Source organism: Heloderma suspectum, chromosome 1 (genome assembly GCF_057233095.1).
Source record: "Heloderma suspectum isolate Gila_16-S chromosome 1, 16-S_ref, whole genome shotgun sequence".
Lineage (NCBI taxonomy): Eukaryota > Metazoa > Chordata > Lepidosauria > Squamata > Helodermatidae > Heloderma > Heloderma suspectum.
Genome location: NC_139458.1, coordinates 308,555,242 through 308,567,339, shown reverse-complemented (window position 1 = coordinate 308,567,339; position 12,098 = coordinate 308,555,242). Strand labels below are relative to the sequence as shown.

The 12,098-nt window shown below is 46.8% G+C and overlaps 1 protein-coding gene across 1 annotated transcript in view; it reads left to right on the top strand.

Moving 5' to 3' along the window:
• The window catches only part of LOC146359346 (uncharacterized), a 41,795-nt gene extending 32,641 nt beyond the window's left edge, over positions 1 to 9,154 (top strand). Inside the window, exons 2-4 of the mRNA XM_084814366.1 lie at positions 1,716 to 1,809; positions 8,680 to 8,886; positions 8,989 to 9,154. Of these exons, the coding sequence (XP_084670492.1) occupies positions 1,716 to 1,809; positions 8,680 to 8,886; positions 8,989 to 9,053 (366 nt within the window). The 3' untranslated portion in view covers positions 9,054 to 9,154. The remainder of the gene's footprint in view (positions 1 to 1,715; positions 1,810 to 8,679; positions 8,887 to 8,988) is intronic.
• The last annotated feature ends 2,944 nt before the right edge of the window (positions 9,155 to 12,098 follow it).

The following is a 12,098-nucleotide window of genomic DNA, read 5'->3' as shown; positions in this document are numbered from 1 at the left end:
TAAATTGGTTTTTTTTTTACATTCACTTTTTTATTTCGCGGCCAGGGAGATGGGGCGCTTCTCCCCAGCCTGAATTTCGGCCGGGCAAGGCGGGGCGCCTCCCCCCTGGCCTGAATTTCGGCTGGGCAAGGCGGGGCACCTCCCCCCCCGGCCTGAACTTCGGGGGGAGAACCGAAGCGCCTCCCCCCCACCGCGAAGCAAGCTGCGGGACCAGGTAAGTGACTTTCGTAAATCCCTATCCATTTCACAGCCTAACCAGTGCTGAGTAGAGGAAAACTAGTACTTCATGTGATTTGAAGGCTATACTATTTATGCAGCCCAAAATAGCATTTGCCTTTTTTGCAGCCACATCACATTGTGGCTATTCTATGAGTCTATGATTCTGTGATTCTATGATTCCACCACTGCGCATATTTCCTAACATATTATCATAGAATCATAGAATAGTAGGGTTGGAAGGTGCCTACAAGGCCATCAAGTCCAACCCCCTGCTCAATGCAGGAATCCAAGTCAGAGCATCCCTGACAGATGGCTGTCCAGCCTCGTCTTCAATGCCTCCAGTGTGGGAGAGCCCACCACCTCCCTAGGTAATTGGTTCCATTGTCATATTGCTCTAACAGTCAGGAAGTTTTTCCTGACATTCAGCCGGAATCTGGCTTCCTGTAACTTGAGCCCATTATTCCATGTCCTGCACTCTGGGATGATCAAGAAGAGATCCTGGCCTTCTTCTCTGTGACAACCTTTCAAGTAGTTGAAGAGCGCTATCATATCTCCCCTCAGTCTTCTCTTCTCAAGGCTAAACATGCCCAGTTCTTTCAGTCTCTCTTCATAGGGCTTTGTTTCCAGTCCCCTGATCATCTTTGTTGCCCTCCTCTGAACCCTCTCCAGTTTGTCTGCATCCTTCTTAAAGTGTGGTGCCCAGAACGGGACACAGTACTCCAGATGAGGCCTAACCTGTGCTGAGTAGAGGGGAACTAGTACTTCCTGGGATTTGGAAGCTATGCTTCTATTAATGCAGCCCAAAAGAGCATTGGCCTTTTTTGCAGCCACATCACATTGTTGGCTCATATTCAGCTTGTGATCGACAACAACTCCAAGATCTTTCTCGCTTGTAGTGTTGTTGAGCCATGTATCCCCCATCTTGTAACTGTGCATTTGGTTTCTTTTTCCTAGGTGCAGAACTTGGCATTTATCCCTATTAAATGTCATTCTGTTATTTTCTGCCCAGTGCTCCAGTCTATCCAGATCACTTTGAATTTTGTTTCTGTCTTCCAAAGTATTAGCTATCTCGCCCAATTTTGTGTCATCTGCAAATTTGATCAGCATTCCCTGCACCTCCTCCTCCAAGTCATTAATAAAAATGTTGAAGAGCACTGGGCCCAGGACTGAGCCCTGCAGTACCCCACTCGTTACCTCTCCCCAGTTGGGGAAGATCCCTTTGATAAGCACTCTTTGAGTCCAACTCTGTAGCCAACTGTGGATCCACCGGACCGTTTTTTCGTCTAGCCCACTTTGAGCTAGTTTGCTCATCAGGATATCATGGGGCACTTTGTCGAAAGCTTTGCTGAAGTCGAGGTATATGATGTCTACAGCATTCCCACGGTCTACAAGGGAGGTGACTTGATCAAAAAATGAGATCAGATTTGTCTGGCAGGACTTGTTTTTGACAAATTATATTTAGGCAATGCTCCCTACCTTTCTCTGTTGTGCTGGAGGCCACAAGGAAGCAGTGGCTGCCATGTCCTGACCTCAAGCAGAAGCTCACCATAGGTCATGATGAGGCATCAAGGCAGGCTCAGGGAGCTCAAGGTAAGCAACTTCCTTAAATGGAAGCTGGAAATTGACTGTGTCCTATAACTTCCACAGTCTGAACAACCCTTCCTATGTCCCATCCCCCGATATCTGATGAGTTATGAGTATGACTTCTTAAAAAGACAATCCCTTGGCCTGCAGGTGAATGCTTCTAGGGCTTCTCACCTGGTGTGCTCCATCTGCTGTTGGGCAGGTGTTGTGAAGCAGGAGCTATTTGGCTGCTCAGAGCAATTGGGCTAAGGGGAAAGATCTGTGAGGGTCTTGCTCAGTGTCTGAAGTTTTACCACCATCACCCTCAGATTCATTACCTGAAACCTTGTTGCGTTCTTCAGTCAGCAGTATGGTGGCCATAGACATGTTGAGGGGCTTCAACCTCCTCCATCTCTGAGCCTTGGCTGTCACTTGAGACCAGGATCATTACCTCAGTTTGCTTCTGTTGCCTTGTTTCTCCTGCGGCTATGAATAAAGCAAGATTTGGGGATCCCCGCCCCTTTCACACAGAAGTATCTCTTTAGCAATACAAGTTCTAGTTTTTCTCCAAGTTCTCTGAGATCTCAGAAAGACCTGGCCCATTCTGAATGCCTCCCTGTCCACTGCCTTCTGTACATCCAGTTTCTTCCCTCCATACCCTTCCCTTTCTGGAAGCAGAATCTAGGGCAAAAAGATGAGCGCTCTCCTCTGACCTTCTTATCCCCCAAAATCTTAGCAATAGGAAGTTCCTAGCACAAAGATATCTGGGAACTGTAATTTTCCAGGGTTTCTGATTCCTTACTAAGGACCTCAAAGCCCTGGCAAAGTATGGCTTTTCCCTCCCACCTATCATTGCTTTTGAAAGGTAAGTTTTTAGGAGGGGAGGAAAGAGATGAAGGCAGCTGATACTGGCCCATAATGGCTCATAAACAGGCACAGCAAAGTTTCAAAAGGAGTTTGGCTTGAAAGCTAATTGTTTTTTAACCTAAGGGTTGTTTCCATCTCCCTTCCACTTCCTCCTTGTTTTCTGTTGAGCCCAGTTGAACCACAAACAGATGCTGGAAAAGTAACAAGTTTCTTAAACAGGGTTGTATACAGCATGGCACACAGGTATGTGGCAGGGTTTTTCCCAATCCAAGGGAAGAATGAGAGGGGAGATTAAGGGGGAGCTGTACTTAAGGGGACAATAAATGGTTAATTCTCTGTGCCTGGATACAATATGTATGACTATTCTGACACACAGTCCAGCTTAGCATTTTTACTACATGTTAGAAATGGGGAAAAATTAGTTTGGTTTGTGTTTTAATATGAGCTGTGCACTTAGGACACTAATGTGTAAATCTTCAGCACACAATTATCCTTCAGCTTTTGCACTTCTCTGAATGTTGCAGTAGAGTTCTCTGATTAAACAATGCATACAAAAATATGTGCTGCTACAAATGCGTGCATTTTGTATGCATTCCTCCTAATGTCTGCAAACAAAAAACACATATATTGGGATACATGCATTATGTATAGATTTTTGTGCAGACCTTTTACCTCCCAAATTGCAAACTGATGCAGAAACGGGATGGAACACACTTATGATTCAAAAAGTGTGAACGTTGTAGGGACACAGACAGATTCAGCCATCCCTACTACTTGCATCACAAACTGCTTTTGAAACTCAGTTGGGGCTGTTCTTTGGGAAACACCAGTCAAAACCCTCCTTGAGTGCATGTAACTAGTCCTGCAGGATTATGAAAACTTTGCTATGGGCTACACCTCCTTTGTTCTAAGCTGCAGATCCTAGCTAGGGACGTAGAACAAGAGATTATAACAAGGTTTATTTTACTTTTGCTTCATTGGGAATGTGTAGATTTCAAAGACTTCACATTTACCAGATCCCACTATCCAATCCAAAATGTTTCTCTTTTTAAAACAAAAAACTAAAAAACCCACTGTTGTTTACTTGTTGCAGCTTGTTCTTAAAAAGATTATTTTATTTTTCTGATTACCCAGGTTCATATTTTTCCTCCTTTCACTGATTAAGAGTATAATACTGATCAAATGTCTCAGCTGTGCAAATACAGGAAGGGGGAGCTTCAACTTTTTATGCTCCTTGTTAACACTGAAGCCAACTGTTAAGCTCCAACAGGGGAGAAGAAGAACAATCTGCCTCACATATAGGGATGAGTTTTGCTGCAGGCCTCAAAAATCTGAGTAACCCTGAGATTATTTAGTGTAGCTTTTCCCAACCTTGGCTTTCCAGATGTCATTCAATTACAACTCCCATAATCCTCAGAAAGTGTGGCCAATGGTTGGTATAATGAGTTGTAGACTGTCATCTAGGTTGTTGACTTGAGATTGGGGAAGACTGATTTAAGACGCAATCCTATGCATGTTTAGACAGAAAAAGGCCTACAACTCCCAGCATGCCCCAGCAAGCACAACTGGCTGGGGCATGCTGGGAGTTGTAGGCCTTTTTGTCTGTCTAACCATGCATAGGATTGCACCCTTAGAGTTATTTGGTTATTATTTGTTTTTCAGATATTTGTATATGTAATTTCTAAAATGGAAACAAGTATAGTATAGGTAGGGATGTCGCGAGCGCAGTTCGGGGTTCGGGAATTCGTCGAGCAACTCCCACCTGTGACCTCTGAACTGCGCCCACCGAGATGCTGTCCTTGTTCACCCCCAACTCATGCCCACTTGAGCTCCAAAGTATTACCGCAAACCCATTCGGTGAGCGACGCCATTTTCACTCCTTTGCTCTCTAGGAAAAACAGGAAGTTAAAAAAAATGCACATATTCAAATATGCACAGTATGGAGCTGGGAAAGCTAAAAATGTGCAATATTAGAGGTATAATCCCTCTAATATTGCGCTTATTTAGCTTTCCCTGCTCCAAACTGCGCATATTTGAATATGTGTATGTTTTTAACTTCCTGTTTTTCCTAGAAAGCAAAAGCACAAAAATGGCGGTGCTCACTGAATGGATACGTGGTGAGTGCTGGGGAATTCACTGAACTTGTGGGTGGCTTGAGCACAGGTTCGGGTGGGAAGTGAGCAGGGACTCTGCTTCAGTGAGGGGGCACAGAGAACCTAGGGTGTGTTCTTACATGCCTAACTATAGGTGAATAAGGAACCGCTGCTGTTCAGTGGGAGTATGATGCACACACACACACACACCCCTCCAATGCTTCTTCCAATGAAGAACCCACTTTCAGATGCAGGACTTGCAACAGGAAAGGATCGACACACAACTTGTCCATGGATTGGTATTACATGAGCATTATCTTCTATACTCTGAGATAAAAAGCACAGCATACAACTGTGAGAAATCCATAACAGCAGGAAATTATATCTTTTTCTTTTTAAGTACCATATACTATAAAAACAAAGTGAAGTATGAATAGACACTAATCAGCCATGTATGACAATCCAGTCTTGTCCATCAGGTGGCTCTTGAAACATTCTACGATCAGTATGAGGGAACTGTTTGATAGAATGATAATATGGCTATATGTGGCACCTTGAATTTCTATTATTTATTTATGTATTTATTTATAATATTTCCTGGCCGCCTTTCAGGGCAGAAGCCCTCCCAAGGCGGCTTGCAACGATAAAATTCATAAAAACAGTTAAAATATCAAAAGTGATAAAAATATAAAAACAACAATAAAAGCCAACAATAAAACCAGCAATGATGTTAGCAGTAACAGCAACAATAGCAGTCATATCAATAGAAGGCCAAGGTAAAATAACATGTTTTTAAGGCCTTCTTAAAAGTCTGCAATGACGGAGCATGGTGGGCCTCCAATGGCAGCTTGTTCCAAAGGTGTGGGGCCACTGCAGAGAAGGCCCTCTCACGTGTGGTCACCCACCTGACTGCTCTCACGAGTGGGCAAATGAGAAAGGCCTCTCTTTCTGATCTTTAACTGTGGGCAGGCTGATATGAGTGCAAGCGGTCCTTCAAGTAACTTGGTCCCAAACTGTTTAAGGCTTTAAAGGACAAAACCAGCACTTTGAATTGGGCTTGGAAATACACCAGTAACCACTGTCAGGGTGGACACTGTTAGACAAATGTTCTTGTTTCTGGTTGAAAGAAGGGATGCCAGGCAGGCAGCAGTGGATCCAACAGTATTTTATTAGTCGTTTTGCAAAATGAGTGCAGAGCAGTCTGGACCCAGAGATAAGCGTGCCCAAGTCTTTTATACCCTTCCCCCCCCCTTACAATCTTTCCGTTAGCCACAAGACATGTCAACTGACTGAGCCGTTAGCTGACTCATTAGTAGGGATGTACGAAAGATCACTTACCTGGTCTGGCAGCTTTTTTCGCGGTGGGGGGGAGGTGCTTTGCTTCTCCCCCCGAAGTTCAGGCAAAGGGGGGGAGGCTTCCCGCCTCACCCGGCCGAAATTCAGGCCGGGGGGGAGGCTTCCCGCCTCGCCCGGCCGAAATTCAGGCCGGGGGGGAGGCTTCCCGCCTCGCCGGGCCGCGAACTACGAAAGGGGGGGAAAAAAAAGACCACGTGGCCGTGATAGGCTATGTAAATCGCTACGTAGCCTATCACGGGTGACTTTGGGGGGAAAAAAAAAGCGCGTACGCAAATGCGTTCCTTATTTGACCCCTGTAGACTCCGTAAATCTTTACGTAGACCACGGAGAAAATAAGGACAACGCTATTTGCGTTGCCCTTATTTGACCCCCGTAGTCTCCGTAAATCTTTACGTAGACCACGGCGAAAATAAGGACAACGCTATTTGCGTTGCCCTTATTTGACCCCCGTAGTCTCCATAAATCTTTACGTAGACCACAGCGAAAATAAGGACAACGCTATTTGCGTTGCCCTTATTTGACCCCCGTAGTCTCCATAAATCTTTACGTAGACCACGGCGAAAATAAGGACAACGTTATTTGCGTTGCCCTTATTTTCGCCGTAGTCTACGTAAAGATTAACAATTACAATGTAATTGTAAATATTACGTTGTGATTGCTTACGGATTTCCTCCGTAGGGGGGAATCCCCCTGTTGCTTCCGCCGTACTCTCGGAAGGTGGATTGCCTTGGCCAGAACTTTTCCACTATTTTTGTAATTATTTACGTATTTTTCGTTGCTGCCCGAAATATGTTTCCCACTTTCCCGCCTTCTGTGTGCTCCCCGCTGTCTTCTTTTCTCAGACAGGGACAGGGACAGGGATTTTATTAATTTCTGTGTATTTGTGCTTAATGATCCTCGCGTTTACTGGTCTTGTTGTTAACCTAACCGCCTCACACAGTCACAATAAAAAAAAAACGGGGCTGCAGCTCCGCTTCCACAAAATCTGTCGTCAACTTCCTGCTAACTTCCTGAATGTCGTCTGCATTTGCACTTGCGTCTGCGTGGGGATTTGCGGGTGGAGTTCTGTGGTGTGGTGGTGGTGGTGTGTTAGTGGTGGTGCTTGCTTATTATTGGATTTCCTCTGTTGTTTGTTCATTGTTGTGGTTTTGTCTGGTCTGTGTGTGTGTGTGTAGTTGTGCATTGTGGTGTTTTTGTACGGTTTGGTCTGTGTGTGTGTAGTTAAGTGGTGGTTGTGCACGTGGCTGTCTTGTTTGTTTGTGTGCAAATTGCAAAATGGCTGCACCAGTGCATGGCAGGAGGTGGGACCATGAGAAGACCAAGGCCCTCCTCAGCAACATTAAGCGCAGCGAGGCGGTGGCAGTGCTGTTTGGCAGCTCCTCCTGCCGCAATGAACTTTATTGGGCCCAGATAAAGAGGAGGATGGAGCGAGCGGGCCACTATCGCACAGTTGGACAATTGAGGTCCAAATGGAAGGTGCTCAAGCAGTCCTTCGTCAGAGAGGGGATTGCTGCTGCCGAGCGGAGGGCACCGCTGTCCAACCCCCCCGCCTACTACTGGCGCATCCGCAGAGTGTGGGTCCAAGCAGGCCGGCCCCCATTTTTGCAGAGGTATATGCCTGGTAAGTTATAGTTATCCCATCATCAAGCTCAACTAAATATGAAGACAAGGATGTGTACCGAAAATGAAGCTATCTCTTTGTGGTCTCTCTCATGGAGAAACAAACAAATCCTGACATTTTTAGCCTGCAATCCTATGCTTGCTGAACTTGGACAGAAAAAGGTCCCATCATCTTCCAGCCACTTTGGCTGGTTGAAGATGGGAAGCTGGGAACTGCATTGTTTTTCCCTGTACAACCACATGCATAGGATTATGCGGGCCTGGCTACTACAACTCATATTACACACTGACACACTGTCCATTTCCAGGGAAATGCTACTGCTGCCGGTCTCTGCAGTGCACACAGGGGGACTGGCGCCAGCCCAGCAGCAACAGGGCCAGCCTCTCGGTGTCGTCTTCCTTCTTCATGTAGTGATTGCTGAATTTTTGCACCCCACTTTCTACCAAGACATTGGCACTCCAATCAACTCATGAGCAAGTGTTCATCTGAGACCTTGGAGATCTGGGTATAGTCCACTCAGCCATGGAAGCTCGCTGGGTGACTTTGGCCCAGTCAGAAAGCCCCAGCCTACCTCAGTGTTGTTGTTGTGAGCATGAAATGGAGAGGAAGAGGCTAATGTGCGCTGCCTTGGGTTCCTTGCACTAGGAAAAAAGGTGGCATTTATGCAATGCATCACTAGAATGAACAGATACCATGGCATTGCAAATGTAGAAGTGGGGTGACTAGAAGTGCAATCCTGTGCATGTTTACAGAAGTCCAACAGTCCCCATCACACCAAAACTGTCAGTACTGTATAATCTGCCTCCCTAATTATCCCCTCATCATTAGACCTTGTGGTGGGAGGACAGAATCAGTGGTCCTTATGGTAGTGGGGATGGTGATAGACAGATCAGTGACTGTGGTTTTGTTCACTCACCACATATATAAAGGCATTCATTCTGTTACTGTGACATCCCACAGCTGCGCATCATGCCTTGCTGGTGGAGGAGGCACTGAGGGCCGCGGAGAGGGAGAGGACAGAGGAGGAGGAGGAGGAGGAAGAGGAAGAGCCAGCAGCAAGAGGAGCAGCATCTGTGGAGGAAGGCCACCCTTCTTCCACAGATGAAGCCCCTCCTCTTGTGATCCTGACGCGTCTGATAAGAGATGTCCAGATGCTCAGGAGGACCTGTAAGTAGTACTACAGAATGGCACCTGACCTGAGCTAACAACTCTGCCTGCAAGATGCATATTACCATTGTGCTTTATTCTTCTCTTTCTTTCTACACACAGGTGGCGACCTTCGAAGGAGGGTGGAAGCCCTGGAGCGGGAAAGCCATCCTCCTCCTACGAGCTGAGGCCTGCAGCCACAGCCAGCCAGCCCAACATTGTTTTTGAATTATTGAATTGTTTCTGTGTTTTGTCTTGATCTGTTCTGTTTGTATATAAAGTTCTTTGTAAAAAATAGGTTACAATTCCTTGGTTCAAGTCCACAGATATAATTTCTTAAATCTAGATCATTGTACACAATGATCTCTGTGTTTGCTTACTGTTAACCGCAACAAGAATGCCTCCCCAGAATCCCAGCCAAACAAGAACAGCTTCCCTCATAGGGAGATGGACAGTCCGCATCCCTGATGTTATGAATGAGTACATTCAAGACGAGGCTGGACAGCCATCTGCCAGGGATGCTCTGACTTGGATACCTGCATTGAGCAGGGGGTTGGACTCGATGGCTTTGTAGGCCCCTTCCAACCCTATGATTCTGTGGCTCTACGATTCTATGAAGTATGCTTTGTTTTATGTGTAGGTGCATATCACATACATGTAAACTGGACGCATACCAGAGGGATCTTTTCACATAGAGCTCTCGGTCCTTAGGAAAACCCAAAAGCTGAGGGAGTCCAGGGAGAGACCACAACAAGGTCTTTGAAAGCAATTCCGTGATTTATGAAAGAATTTTAAATGAATTAAAAGCATACATCAACATCAAGAGAAATAGAACTATACATACATTTGGGGAATCAGAATCATACTAACATTCAGAGGGGTAAAGATACACATATACAGTCGATAGTGGAGTACACTGGGATGCATAGAGAACTCGTGTGTGTGTGTGTGTGTGTGTGTGTGTGTGTGTAGTAGGGATGTACGCTGTTGCATAGTCCGCCACACACAGTCGGGTAGCGCAACTGGATTCTGCATGTGAGGTATTATTAAGCTCCGCCACATATCGCCAGTGCTTTGGGCTCTGCCCAGGCCAAACAGGGACTGCAGGTTTGGACAAAGTTCTGAGGGACACCTCAGTGTGACCACTCACAAGTTGTATCATTCTGCCTCATTGTCCCTCAGAACTCTGGCTCACATTAGCAGCAGTGTCATCATCCCTGGGTTCCTCCTCGTCATTTGATGACTGCTTTACTCTGCTGCTGACAGCTGGTGGTGGTGGGGGGAGGTGCTCCTTGGGAATCCATCCCCTGTTGGAGAGTATGAAGGCGAGGGTGGAGACATGTTGTGGCGTGAGTCTGCTTCGGTGGGCGGTGACAATGTTGCCTGTGGTGGAGAAAAGCCTTTCAGAGGCCACACTCGAGGGAGGGCAAGATAGATGCCAAATGGCAACTTTGGTCAGATGTGGCCAAACACCACGTTTTGTATCCCAGTATAGGAGAGGATCACTCTCTGGGCTGATCTGTGTTCCTGAGAAACTCTCTCTTGAATAACCTTCAAGTTCCCGGACAGCCACATCATAGGCTGATGCTTTCCTGGCTGCTTTGGCACATTCCCCCCGCCTGCGCCCACTTACACCAAGCTCCACTGCCATTGAGGAGTAAAAGCTGAACTTGAGACAAGATGCCCCTGTGTCTGACTCTGTTGGTGGTGCAGCTGCTTTGGCGTCATCATTGCCCGTCCTGCTGGTGATGGTGCTACTGCTGCAGATATTGTCTTCAGGGGAGGTAGTAGTCCTACTAGCCTCACCCAGCTCCTTCTCATCCAGCCCATCTCTCTGGAAGCACTCCATGACTTTCTCAGTCAAATATTTTTTTAAACTTTGGAAGTCAGGGTTGTCGTTTGGAGGCTCCGCACTTGTTGAGCTATCCCTGAACCGTGGTTCAAGGAATGCAGCAGCAACGTATTTCATGTCCCCCCTGATTGAAGTTATGTGTTTGTTGGTGCCCAGCTCCTGCAGAAGGAATTCTGCAAGCCTAACTGCAGGATTGGGGAATAATTCCCTGCCTCCAGCACTGGTGCGCTCACAAATCTCAGAATGGCGTTTTCTCAGCACCCCCTCTATGATCCTTAGCAGAGGTAGCACTTGGCCCAGTGTGGCATAGTCTGCACTCAGTACTGCTGTGCATTCATCGAAAATTTTTAAAATGTCCACCAGGTCTTGCATCCAGAGCCACTGATGTGGTGTGACAAAAAATTTGGAGTGGTGTTGCTTCTCAGTGATGTAGTCATTTATAGCTGGTCTCTGCTCACAGAGTCTCTGAAGCATATGCAATGTGCTGTTCCAGCGTGTGGACACATCCAAAATGAATTTGTGTTCTGGAAGGCCACGGCTACGTTGGATGGCGCCGATTGCCTCCATTGCTGAGCAGGACTGCCGGAAGTGGGTGCAAATGGATCGGGCCACCTTAAGTAGCTTGCCAATTTTGGGGGAGGCGTTGCTCAATCCAGAACGCACCACAAGGTTCAAGCAGTGCGCAACGCATGGAACGTGGTTTAGCCATGCAATGCGGGCTGCTTTTAGGTAGTTTGTGGCATTGTCTGTTGCTACACAGCCCACTGTAAGATTTAAGGGGGCCAACCAGGACTGAACAACACCACTGATGCTGCTGCTGACGTTTTCCGCTGTGTGTGTCCCAGAGAGCATTGTGAGGGACAATGTCGCTGTTCTACGACTCAGTCGGCGGCTCGCACTGATGGATACCCAGTGCGCGGTGACACACAGATAAGACTTTGTTTGGTTACTTGTCCATGTGTCACTCGTTAAATGTACACTTCCTCCAACTGCACATTTCAAATCCTGTTGGAGCACCCGTCTGATTGCAGAAGCCAGGGCTGGAATGGCTATGCCACTAATGTAGTGACGAGAGGGGACATCCCACCGAGGGCAGATGCTCTTAAGTAAGGTTAAAAAGTCTTCATCCTCCACCAGGGAGAAGGGAAGCATACGTGCTGCAATGGCCACTGTCGGGAGGTGATTCCAGTCGTGCCTGGGCGCTGTCAGAGGGTAATTTCTGTGTCAGCGCAAGGCATTTCTCCAGTGAGACCTGCCTCTTAGCAAAGCTGCCTTCTGTGCCCTTCCCACCCAGACCACTTTGCGTGAGGTCTTTGGAAGATGAGGCAAAGGCGGTACTGTTCTTTTTGGATGGTTGTGGCTTCCCGTCGCTATCTTTGGG